A 12,700-nucleotide genomic window follows, 5' to 3' on the forward strand; every position below is an offset into this window, starting at 1 on the left:
GTAAACAAGTCAACTTAAAAAATAACAAAGTCGAGTTACAAATTTTTAAACTCATAAGAAAGTAAGTGGAATTGAATTGACACTTTTTTAACTAAAGCTATAATAAACCAATTCATATCAACTAGATTGACTCTTTTGAATCTCAAAATTAATATTAAAGTTAAACAGCATAGATGTTAAAAATATAATAAAATCAAGAAAGTTTAAAAATTTAATGTACTCAACGAGAAAAACAAAAATATTAAAAGTTATAGACAATACCACATTTTTTTCCCAGTTAATACTTCATTCAGATAAGCACAACCAAGACAATTAAAAAAACAGGAATACAAATAAATTTGTAAGTTCACTCCATTATAGTGAATAGTAAAACTTTATAATAAAAGTCTTATAGTTATTTTTTTTTTAGAAAAAGTCATAATTAATTTCATAAAAAACTATTTTTACCAGGTTCAAAACCGTGAGAATCTGTAATTAATCATAGTCTCACTGAACATTAGTCATAATAGTTTATTTACTATTAAATTAAAAATTACCCCCTCAATTCCTTCATTATTAAAGTTCCCCAACAGTAACTTTTAAAATTTGAAATTCACTATTGGTTTAACAAATTTTCTCAGCACGATTATAGTTCATATGTAATTATAATATCTTAAACTTTTATATAAAATCAACCATAATATTTAACTCTCTGTCTATAAAATATAATTCTGAATTTTTGCAAGAACAAAGATCCCAGAATAAAAAAAATGTACATTAACTTTTATTCTTAAGTTATGCATTTTGAAAAAAAATCCAAAAAAATTAAAATATTTTCGCAGCAATAAGTTACCGAAAATTTTGTTGGTAAGAAATTTATAAAAAAATATTCCAATCAAATTTTATTCTACAATTTATTTTAAACATATAAACAAAATAATTTTAAAATAAGTGTGGAGTTCATGGCGAATTTTTCTAAACTTAATAAAAACCACGAATAAAATTGAATTTCTTCTTTTGTCCGTGATATAGTTTTTATAATATTTAGAAAATTTAAATATTCTTAATTTTTATTTAATTTATTTTCCATTACTTATTATTTTAAATATTTTGTGATATTAATATAAGTAAATTTGATAAATTTCAATCTTTGCATAAAGTAGTTCAACTATTACTGAAAGCAACATTTAATACAAAATTATAAATAGCCCCAAATTTCAACCAAGAAAAATTGGTAAAAAGTTATTAAAAAACAACCCCGTCCGACTAATTGTTTTTAGTTATATCAACTAAGAAATCTTGTTATTCTTATTTTGGTAAAAAAAAAATTAAATTCAGTTGATGTTACTTGTGAAAATTCTCATTAACTGTATATTTACATAATTTTAACCTATATTTTATCAATATTTGTCAAAAATACCTCCAAATGAAATCTGACAAAAAGTAAAATATTTTGTTAATAGAAAATGTATTTTGCATCAACAAAAGATTCATCACGTTGTCAAATAAAATTATAACCTGTATACAAAATAACATTAAATTTGACAAAATTGAACAGAATTGAGCATGTTGAAAAAACAAATACTAAGATCAATTTCAGTACGAAAGAAACCTATTAATTAAAAAAAAATGTCTGACCCTCTTCTTCTACTAATCCAACGATATTTCAAATAATCTCAAATAAAAAAATTAAAAAATGATATAACTTTTAAGAAAGCAAAATTAAAAAAAATTGAAATAATATAATCTTAAGTAATCAAATTAGTTTTATAAATTTTCAAATTTTTTATTTATTTTTTGTTTTTTTTTCACACAATATATTTATTATTATAATTTTAAATTTTATATAAAAACAAATCACTCCCTCGTAAATTTTTATCCAAACACAAAATTAGAGTTTGAGACCAAAACACTTTTATCTTTAGTGCAAGCCAGTCATTTATTGGTCTTATACAAAAATTTCTTCAACTATTAATTCATAAAAGAATAATCATAAGATATTTGCCAATATAATTTTCTGACACATATTTAATTATGGGTTAAAATTATTAAAAAATACAATAAGTGCAAGAGACTAACAATTTATAATGTTAAACAGTAATAACAGTGAATGAAAAAGAATAATATATTATTGTGTGAATTGCGTAGCGGGTGTCCATTAAGATTATATTTATTTTCCCTCTTCGAATGAATATCGGAGTGGTTTTCCTATAAAGCCATGCTTAGCTTGAAGCCATTCCATAGATAGTTGCATTAGCTAAATTCAGCTTCTATCAATCTGTTCCTTTTAATGTCTTCCATTTTTTAGTAGATGCTAAACATGTGTCTCGTGGACAATATGAGTTTGGGCTAAGGCCCTCTTGGGATAAAAATAGAATGGCCCAAAAAACATTCAGGAGACCAGCCCAGGGACATTGAGGTGAATTTGTCGATTAAGTTTGAGCCACGTGTAAGGGGCATTATCGGAATGAGAATGGGAAAATCTTAATGTTACCAACTGCTGTGGAAATGAAGCCACTCGGTATTACTTCAGGGTTCCCTCACGGAGGAACGGAACAAAAGGGACACACAATCGCCATAGAGAAAAGAACCCCGACCAAACAAAAAAAGCCCTAGAAAAGATTTTGGAGAACCAATTTCTCACTTCACAAAATCTCAACCTCTTCTTCTATTCTTTCTTTTGGATAAATGGTTTGCTCATACTGAATTTTCTTTTCTCTTGTTTTGTTTTCTCTTCCACATTTTTTCTGCTTCGGTGTTTTCAGGAAGAAAGGGACAAGAGTAATACAGGATAGTGCATTCCTTTCGGCTATTCGCTTCGGGACTCTAATATTCGATGCCTCTCTGTTTTTTCTTCTCTTTTCTCAAATTAGGGTTTCCGTAAGCGTGCCTCTTTCTCGATTATCGCCAAACTATAGTCATTCTGAGTAATTTTCTCTTCTTATTCTTTATATTCGATTTATGGATTTTTTATTTTTCATTATTAGAAGTTATTTTTTGAATTTGTTTGGTTCCTCTGGATCTTCCCGTTATCAATTTCAGGTTAACATTTATTTTTCTACCAAATTCTTTCTAGATGGTTGCAATTCTAACCATTAGTTTGTGCGTGTTAGGTTTCTTTTCCACTTTTAAATTTGCACTGATTTTAGGGTGAACGCTGCCATTTTTTGAATTGATTGTTGTTTGTTTCTTTGTTGTGTTGTATTTAATCGCTGTAACCAGGTTGAGGAGGGTGATTTGTGTTTTGGAATAATGTCGCCAAAGTATCAGACTCCGCCAAAATATCAGACTCTCGACAATCGTCCAATCAATCAGTGGAAGGTTACGGAACTGAGAGAGGAGCTGAGGAGGAGGAGGTTAAACACCAAAGGTCTGAAGGATGATTTGGTAAAACGGTTGGATGAATGTCTTCGTCTTGAAAGGGATGGTGAGCAGGATTCTGAGAAGGAGGAGGAGGCCAATGGTTTTGATGATGGTCATGTAGATGGAGAAAAGGATTCTGCGGCGGTTACTATGGATGCTGAAGTCGTTGACGCAACTGACAAGCAAAGTACCCAAACATTTGAGACTGCTGAAAAGGGGAAGAGTGATGTAGTTGAACCGATCGAAACAGAAAATGAAGAAAAGTTTCCGGGGGTTGTGGATGAAGACAGCAATAAGACTGGCAAGCAGGATGGTATTGCTGGCCAAGTTGACATTAATAATAGTGTGTCAACCATGGATGAAGAAGTTGAACACGAGGGCCTTCCCTCCGGTGTTGATTCTGGAAATGTGGTAGAGGAGGTGGCTAGTACTCATGCTTCGACTGCAGAGACCACAATTACAGTCACTGAAAGTTTAGTAACAGGAGTGGTAGTCAGTGGTGAGGATTCATATTGTGCAGAAAAGAACAATGAGTTTTCTGCAGCAAAGCTAGAGAATGAGGAGTCAAAGGCGCAGCTGGACGGTGAGGATACAAAGCCCCAACTGGATTCTGAGACAAAGCCCCTGCACGAGGATATTGTGCCCGACTCTTCTGTTCCAGAAAACCAGGTATCTGAGGTCAACCCTAGTTTAGGGTCTCAAGTAAAATCTGATTCTATTTCTACTGATTCTGTGTCAATTAATCAAAAGAATGAACTAAAGGATACTATAATTACTGATAATGTGAAATTAGAACAAGATATTATTAAGCCGGAGATGGTGGAAGAACCATCATCCAGAAATGATGTACCTGTTTCTTATGATGAATCACATGCAATGGATGTTGGAGGGCGGCATGAGAAAAAGACATCTGTTGAAGAAAATATCAATAATGTTTCAAGTCCAGACTTGAATAAGACCAATAGCAGTGATGATGTGGGGTATCCAGAAAAGTTGAATTTAGACAGAAGTTCTGGTGATGATTCCATGGAAGAAGATTTGCCTGAGACTAAGCAAATTGATTCTAAGTTTAATGTTGATGAACTTAGAAAGAAAGTGGAGAGTATTGAAGAGCCTATTGTGAAGGAGGAAAGTAGGACTATAGCTGTGGGAGATGGTGTATCTGGAGGAAAAAATGATACCCACCAAGATATTGACATTAGTCCCGTAGCCCCAACTGAGAAACGAAAATTCCATGGTAAGCAACATATGTCTGAAATGGACATTTTTTTTAAATTGTTATACTACTGAAGGTATAGCAAGAGTAATATGCACTATATGTTGCATTGCTGTTATTGGTTTCTTCTTTACGTATTTTTAGTAACCCTCTATTATTTGGAAAATTGTCACAGAACAAACATCGGTTGGGAACAATGAGCCTGCAAAAAGGCAACGCAGGTGGAACACTGAAACAGTTAAAGGTCCAGATCCACAAAGCACTACTCCCAGGCCTGCTACTACACCTAGAGAAGAGCCAATTGCTCTGAAACGCAACCTCTCTAGGTCTGATTCCTCTGCTACTGATGACACACCTAAAGAGCGCATTGGTAAGCAACATTTTTCTGATTAGGGTCGACATTTTTAGTGTAGTTGTTGAGTTGTATTAATGCGGATCAGTTTTCAAGTGGCCTGAATACGTAAATTCGTGGCACCTTCAGATTTCAATCCTAGACATTTTTTGAAGCACGATTTGCTTATATATCTTATAATCTTATATATGTTACCGTTTTTTATTTGAAGGTGGAAAATTATTTGTTTTTTGATTTTAAGTACACGAATTCATTTAATAAGATAAGGCTCGGTTGTTGTTGACTTGTGCTATGGTTTTTTATGTGGGTGTATTCTGTCTATGTTGTATAGCACATTGATTTTATTGTCATACTGGCATGTGTTGTGTATTTTATGTCTGTTTTTTAAGTTGACTAGTTTTTTGCAATCTTTGGCAGTTCCACCATCACCAAGGTCCCCAACTAATTCCCTCAGGATTGATCGATTCCTCCGTCCATTTACTCTGAAAGCTGTGCAAGAACTTCTTGGTAAGACTGGGAATGTTAGCAGTTTCTGGATGGACCAGATAAAGACCCATTGCTATGTTACTGTAAGACAATTATTTTCTCTAATGTCTTCCTACAACTGTTGATTCCCACATGATGTTATAGTATCTTGTATTAATCTCACGGTCTTAAGTAATCTTTTGTTGATTTCTTCGTGGTATAGTACTCATCTGTTGAAGAAGCCACGGAGACACGGAATGCTGTGTATAATTTGCAATGGCCACCAAATGGTGGGCGTCTCTTAGTTGCTGAGTATGTTGATCCTGAAGAAGTGAAAATGAAGCTAGAACCTCCTGTACAGACTGCCCCCATCAGTACTGCTCCAGTAGTTCCGCCTGTGGTCCCCACATCACAGCCAGAGCCTTCCCCTCGGCTGCACAGGGAGCAGCATTCAGTTCCAACTATGCTCCCACCTCCACCACCATTGTCAAAAAACCCACCAGTAGCTAGAGATCGGCTTCCATCACCACCACCTCTTCCAGAGAAAGTTGACCCACCTATTGTCACTCTTGATGATCTCTTCCGCAAAACCAAAGCAACTCCTCGGATCTACTACTTGCCTTTGACCGATGAGCAAGTTGCTGCAAAACTTGCTGCACAGGGTAAGGATCCGAGGAGGTGGGCCAAGTAACCTGCAATTCTTCCCTGGAAGCTTTTACTGATTTGGTTTTATTTTTCATCGTGCTAGTTAGTGGTATGGATTTATTATGAATGCGGCAGATCTGGTCGTGTTTTGTCTCGGGAAGAAATTGTAGTTGCCAATGCATATTGAGACTTAAATTTGTTTAGTTTTAGAACGTTGTGAACTAAGAGCTACAGGGGTTTGATAGATTTTCCCCACTGTTTGAACTAGGCTAAGCGAACCGTTACCCGAAACTACTTCAACTTTTATGGAAAAATTTGACTTAGATCATGTCTCGTCTCCTAGCTGTTAATTTTGTTTAAGGTAGCCGGTTCTTTTTTGTCTGCTGTTCGTCATACAGGAGATCAATGATTTTGACGTGAAAGTTTATTTTGCTTTAGTTCTACAAGTGATTGAGTGCTACCAAACAGGGCAGTAAGTATTTTGACTATTAAAGATTGGTTCTAGAATCTTGTGTAATCGGAAGATGTATATGGTGCGAACATACACCATCGTAGTTCTGGAATCTAATATAGGACAACTGCAGAATGTCTACTAACTTCCCCGAAACTATGTGAAGCGAGATTTAAAGCGTGTTTCTTAATATGATATTACATCTTCTCAAAAAGTCAAGTTGATACTATTTTTCAACGAAAATTGTGCGTTGTAACTTCAGTGAAGTTAAGTAATGAAATGAATTGAAGTTATTATAAAACTAAAGTTGTTAATTTCATGATTTTAGGTAATTTCATTATAGAATTGAATATATCTCAGGTGACAACTTTAACTTCAGTTATGTAATGTCATGACTTAGCAGAATTTTAATTCATCCGAGATTGTTTCAGCATGTTATAACGTTTTCGTTCTGAAGCTATGTCAAGTTGACTTGTCTTGTCAAAGTTTAAATTTTTTAAAACTTGTACCAGTCTTATAATTTCATAATGAAATTACACAAATGGTGAAAAATGTCAACAATCTATTTAATCAATTTTGTGAGATGAGATTATATGTTAATGTGCCTTTTTATATGTTAAGCTTGAATTAGAACTAAATTTGTATTTAGAAATCGAAATTGATAACTTTATTTATAATGTCATACTTTATATGTCTTTTGTATAAGGTAAATGCGATTAAGGATATTGTTGTATTACACATACAAGTTGCATTTGTGATGAAGTTGAAAGAGGTAAAAGAGGTTTGTGTTGCACATGCAAGTTGTGACGAAGTTGAAAGAAGTAAAAGAGGTTGAGTTTAACTCTTTTACCAACACTTTAAAATTATAAAGTTCGTTTGATAGATTTAGAAAAGAGGGTAAACAAAAATTATGGATTTAACTATTTCCATTAATAAATACTAATAACTCATCATTGTTGATAGAAGAAGACGAATTATTTTCTTTATGGAGAATTAGAAACATGTGCTTCTTGTATAATCTCTTGCAAGAAAAGCTATTGTGGCATTTGGAAATACTTTTGAGCACAAAAGTAGATGTAAGTCATACTTATTTATTTATATATGAATAAGTTAGTTTTAATTTATTATATTTTTACTTTAAAATCTTTATAAAAATTATTTAATCATATCATGAGGCAAATTATATATATATATATATATATATATATATATATATATATATATTATGTCTGTTTTTCAGAGTTGGTACATTTTAACAATGTGTACCGGATTATAGTAGAAAAAAATATCTTCATATATTATGGATTCTAAGTTTTAAAGTCAAAGATATTTAAATAGTTTTCATTCTCAAAACTAAAAAAAAGAAACCCCCAAATCCTTATTCACCTCCCTCTTTCCTCTCAACCCTTTCTCTTTCATCCTAGGATAAATCCAATTGAAAAAAAAAATAGAAATACCCAGTTGTTAAACGATTTACCTTTGTAAAGAGTTGAGTTATTGACATATTCGTCTTAGACAAATGTTCATTCAAAATCTCTTCAATTTCATCATCTTCACTAACCTCTCTAATAATTTCATTATCTGCAGATGTTGAATCATCATTTCTTAAAAAACCTTCAGGCCAATTACCAATTTCTTCTAATGTCATTATGCTTGTGAAAATTAGATAAGACAAAAATTATAAAATGAAAACTCATTATAAAATCATTTTTTGTAAGAAATTGTTTAATAGCCAGTGTTTCTGATTTTTTCTAGGCGAATTACTAATTCCTTCATATGTCATTATGCTTGTGAAAATTGAATAAAATTAGATAAAACAAAAAAATCATTTTTGAGAGATGAAAGAGAAAAGATTGAGAGAAATAAGAGAAATCATTTTTGAGAGATGAAAGATAAAAGATTGAGAGAAATGAGAGAGGTGAGTAAGGGTTTGGATGTTTATTTATTTATTTATTTTTTTTGGTTTTGAGAATCCGTAATATATGAGGGTATTTTTGTCTACTATAATCCGATACACATCGTTAAAATATACCAACTGAAAAACAGACTAACGCACGTTAACAAACCCATATATATATATATATATAGTTTACATAATTTATTATATTTAACTAGTTAAAACGGAATTGGTGATATCAAACAATTTGAAAAAAACTATTATGAATAAAATATATAATTTTTACTGAATTCAAAATAAGAAATATTGATGAACAATTAATATGGTACTATTCCTAGAAAATAAAACATCAATATAATTGTAGACATTTAATCGAGTTAATTATTATTAGCTCTCCATCTTTTTAAACTCAAGTGTGAGACATGACTTTGTATATTCTTAATGAGGAAACATTTTGTGATGATATAATTGCTTTGTAATTTATGATTTTTGAAACTAATTTTTCATTTACCATTCAACACATAGTATTTATTTGTTCACGTTTTGAAGGTCAAAGAATAAAGATTCACATAATCATTCTAGGCGCAAACCTCTATTCCCTCTTCAATATCTTTCAATATTGGTAAAAAAAATAATTTTCAACTTCATTTTTATTGGAAAGAAATCTATTTAAATTAACATTCACATCACTCTTTGTGAGTTTTTTTTTTTCAAGATGTTCTTCACTATTATATAAGACATAGTTTATGTAATTTGCAAGAAACGATGAATAAGAAGCAATATGACCATCCTCATGAATCAAATATCCTTGAGAGCAAAGGTAACCTTTCAAAATTTTGGAATTCATTGTTATTTGGCTTCATATTCTTTTCACCTTTTAAACCTTCAAAAAGAAAATATTTATATGCATAATAACAAAATTTTGTGCATTGCATAGTCTAGAATAATCTTCAAATATAAAGAAACATATTTATGATGATAAGATGTTATAAATTATATACTAAAAATAGTTATTTATTGCAAATTTATTTAAATTTTAATTATGTGTTTCTTTAAATATTTTAAAATATCAATTAAATATTATAAGCACATATTTATATTTATTAATATATAATAATGTATACTAAAAATATTTATCTATTGCAAATTTATTTTGAATGTAATTATGTATTTTCAAAAACTCATTTTTAAGCAATTATACATATTTATACTTTAAAAACACATACATATTTAAACTTTAAAAACAAATTTATACATTTATATATACAAAGTACATATATCTTAATAATATAACACACGTAAAAAACACCTATATCTATTGCAATACTATTTAAATGATTATTATGTATTATATTTAAATATACATAATAAAAAAAATAAGTAATCAAATTTTAAATGTACATGATCTGATCTTATCTAATAAAGTTGTTTAATTTTTAAAAAAATAGTATTAAATTGAGACAAAATAAAAATATAGAGATCAAATTGAAATTAATCAATGACATGACATGAAATACTGTTAGTACTAATCTCAATTTGACACGTGACAATTTCTTTTATTTTTTTTAAAATTTTTAAAAAATATATTTAAAAAATAAAAAAAACAATCAAATAAGAAATAACACTCTTTTTAATGATTTTAATACGGAACTAACGAAAATGACTTAATTGTTTCAATTTTTAAAAATAAAACTTATTTTATAAATGTCACGAGAAATAGAACCAACGGTGTAATTAAAATTACTAAGAAATTGAATTAAGTGAAACACACATGTTAGATATATTCTCATACTTTGACATTTTTAATTAATATTCTTTAAACAAAAAAACATTTAGATGTATAATAGATCAGATTAAGTTAATAATGTAGAAAACCTAATTTTACGGATTATTTTCCCACCTTTCTTCACCATTGTGGTTTAGGGTTTGAAAATTAGGAAGCAGGACTTGCAGTGCCCAACATGGCATTGAGCTGCATTTATTGTTTTGGAACAGTGTCTGAAATATATTTGTGCTTATATTTTCTGAAGGGGACAGAGGGTTGTTTTTCAAGTCCAAATGAGGAATCAAACTAAGAGATTTTTCTTCCTGCACCCCAATAGGTCAGGGAGAATAGAGGAAGGGAGATACGGCCTGCTGCTGCACAGGAAAAAAGGGAGGGGAGGAGAATAATTAGGTTTAGGTATATAATTTTAATAAGGGATAAAATTGAGTAATTAAGTTTTATGGGATACAAGAAAAAGAAAGGGAGTGCAGGAAGAAATTCCCAAACCAAGACATTTTTTATGGACTCAATCCTATCGTATGAGCCATTTAATTTAAACCTATAAGATGATCAACTACCCAGAAAAAAAAAAATCTAAGATCAACTAACAAATGCAAAAAATAGTAGTTGATTCGTGTTCAAAGAATGGGAAAGTTTCAGAGAATCGCAATACATTATACCATCCCTTCGATTATTTCATTAAAAAACTTGGCTGACTAGGTAACAAAATGGAAAGTAAATGCTATGACCATCAGAATACACATGAAAAACATAGATGCACCAGCCAACTGTATCTCAGCATTTCATTGCTTTCTTCAAGATAAAATCTCTAACAGAGATTGGTAAATGATACATGATAGCCATGACAGTAGAGTAATGTCCATAGGTAAACCATGCCGGCGGTTTCTCCTTAAGAATAGCAGCTACAGTGTTTCTAGCAAACTCATCTGTGGGAGTTGATTTCGACTTCTGAGAAAAGTAAGCTCTGTCTCGGATTGCTGCTTCAAAAGGCTTGAACAATTTCCATTCAGGCATGCGGTTGTAGCTGGCTATGGCAGAATCTCCAATATTTGATTTGATAGCTCCCGGCAGAACATTCACAACATCAATTCCAAAATGTCCAAGTTCCAATCTGTATCCAACATGCCCATGTTCAAGATGAGAACAATTACATATTCAACGAAATGTAAATAACTGGGACAGGTCAAACCACCATCCCATATGATGTATTGCTGCATTCCAGTTTCAATCAAGTCACCACATTGATTTGGATCAACCCATATTTTTCATACAACAAGCTGTATTTATGTTGCTAAGTACTGTTGTTTCTGATTGATTTGATGCAGACATAAAAACAAGTTTAGGGTAAGGGAAATTTGAAAAAGAAGAATACCTTAATGTATCTGTCAAAGCATGAAGAGCAGCTTTAGAAGCAGTATAAGTGCCTGACCAAGGTCCAGAAGCCAAGGCAGCAACACTGCCAATATTCACAATCTTCCCCTTTTTCCTAGTTGCCATATGAGGAACAACCGCCTGAACCATTCTCAAGGAACCTGCGTATGCCCAATAAAACGCACCATCTACTTAAGCATTCAGTTCACCTTCTTGTATACCAATTAAAACTATATTTGGAAGGGGAGATTCCAATGCAGACTCTCAAATTCAAAGACACAAAATGAAAAAAAAGAGAGTATAACTTGTTACTTAAAGGGTAATAAGTACTTCTAAATTCCTTGAACAGGTACCCAAACATGCACTAAATCTGTTTGTGCAAAAACTGAGGCCACGATTGCCAAATTGAGTGAAAACAGTATTTCGAATAGAAACGAACAGGTGCCTAAAGTTCATGATTGGGAGAATTCAAACCAGTTTTACTTTTAAAACAACTGTTTCGTTTCTTCGTTTTATATACTGAAATTGGAAACTGTACATTGAAACTAACCCTATTCATGATTCTCTGCTCTCTGAAATTAGAAACTGTACATTGAAATTAACCCTATTCATGATTATCTGTTCTCTGTCAATTATCGACCAAATAGATCTTAGATATCAGACATCCAAATTACACTGAAGTCCCAAATAGAAGGGATTTTGCAAACAAGGAGAAATAATTAGATGAAAAGGGTATGGTGACCGTACTTACCGAATACATTGGTGTCGAAAGTGTTTTGGATGGATGAGAGAGGAACCTCGGCAAGTGGACCCACGCACTGAATACCTGCGTTGTTAACGAGCACGTCGATGCGACCGTACGTTTCGACAACTGCGTCAACCACTCTGCGCACGCTCTCATCGGACTGAACATCCAACTCTTCCAACAAAAATCTGTGGTCGTGTTCCAGCTCCGCCATGCTCGACCGCGACCTACTCGTCGCCACCACCCTGCACTTCTTCTCCGCGAACGCGCACGCAAGCGCGTGGCCTATCCCTCCGGTGGAACATCCTGTGATGATAACTACTGGTTTTGGAGTACGATCATCTTCCATTACTTCCCAAGCCAACAAAAACAGTGCATGTGAGAGTATATTAATCTGAAGCAACTCCAACCAATTTTTCTGTCATTCATT

The 12,700-nt window shown here is 32.0% G+C and overlaps 2 protein-coding genes across 4 annotated transcripts; one reads left to right on the plus strand and one right to left on the minus strand.

Annotated features, from left to right (window-relative positions):
- Window positions 1-2,486: 2,486 nt before the first annotated feature.
- Window positions 2,487-6,442, plus strand: LOC106756229 (apoptotic chromatin condensation inducer in the nucleus). Of its 3 annotated transcripts, none has more exons than XM_014638559.2 (6): window positions 2,487-2,670; window positions 2,745-2,906; window positions 3,202-4,579; window positions 4,734-4,928; window positions 5,328-5,479; window positions 5,599-6,442. In XM_014638559.2, the coding sequence occupies exons 3-6, from the start codon at window positions 3,232-3,234 to the stop codon at window positions 6,064-6,066; spliced, it is 2,163 nt and encodes a 720-aa protein (XP_014494045.1). In that variant the 5' UTR covers window positions 2,487-2,670; window positions 2,745-2,906; window positions 3,202-3,231; the 3' UTR covers window positions 6,067-6,442. The 3 variants fall into 3 exon arrangements, with proteins under 3 accessions (XP_014494045.1, XP_014494046.1, XP_014494043.1); XM_014638560.2 differs by having other exon boundaries at window positions 2,853-2,906; XM_014638557.2 differs by having other exon boundaries at window positions 2,487-2,906.
- A 4,345-nt stretch (window positions 6,443-10,787) lies between these two features.
- On the minus strand, window positions 10,788-12,700 carry LOC106755753 (NADPH-dependent 1-acyldihydroxyacetone phosphate reductase). The gene is made up of 3 exons (XM_014637963.2): window positions 12,277-12,700; window positions 11,527-11,686; window positions 10,788-11,265 (listed from the first exon to the last, which is right to left on the minus strand). The coding sequence occupies exons 1-3, from the start codon at window positions 12,617-12,619 to the stop codon at window positions 10,929-10,931; spliced, it is 840 nt and encodes a 279-aa protein (XP_014493449.1). The 5' UTR covers window positions 12,620-12,700; the 3' UTR covers window positions 10,788-10,928.

The sequence above is a fragment of the Vigna radiata genome, chromosome 2 (genome assembly GCF_000741045.1).
Source record: "Vigna radiata var. radiata cultivar VC1973A chromosome 2, Vradiata_ver6, whole genome shotgun sequence".
Classification (NCBI taxonomy): Eukaryota; Viridiplantae; Streptophyta; class Magnoliopsida; order Fabales; family Fabaceae; genus Vigna; species Vigna radiata.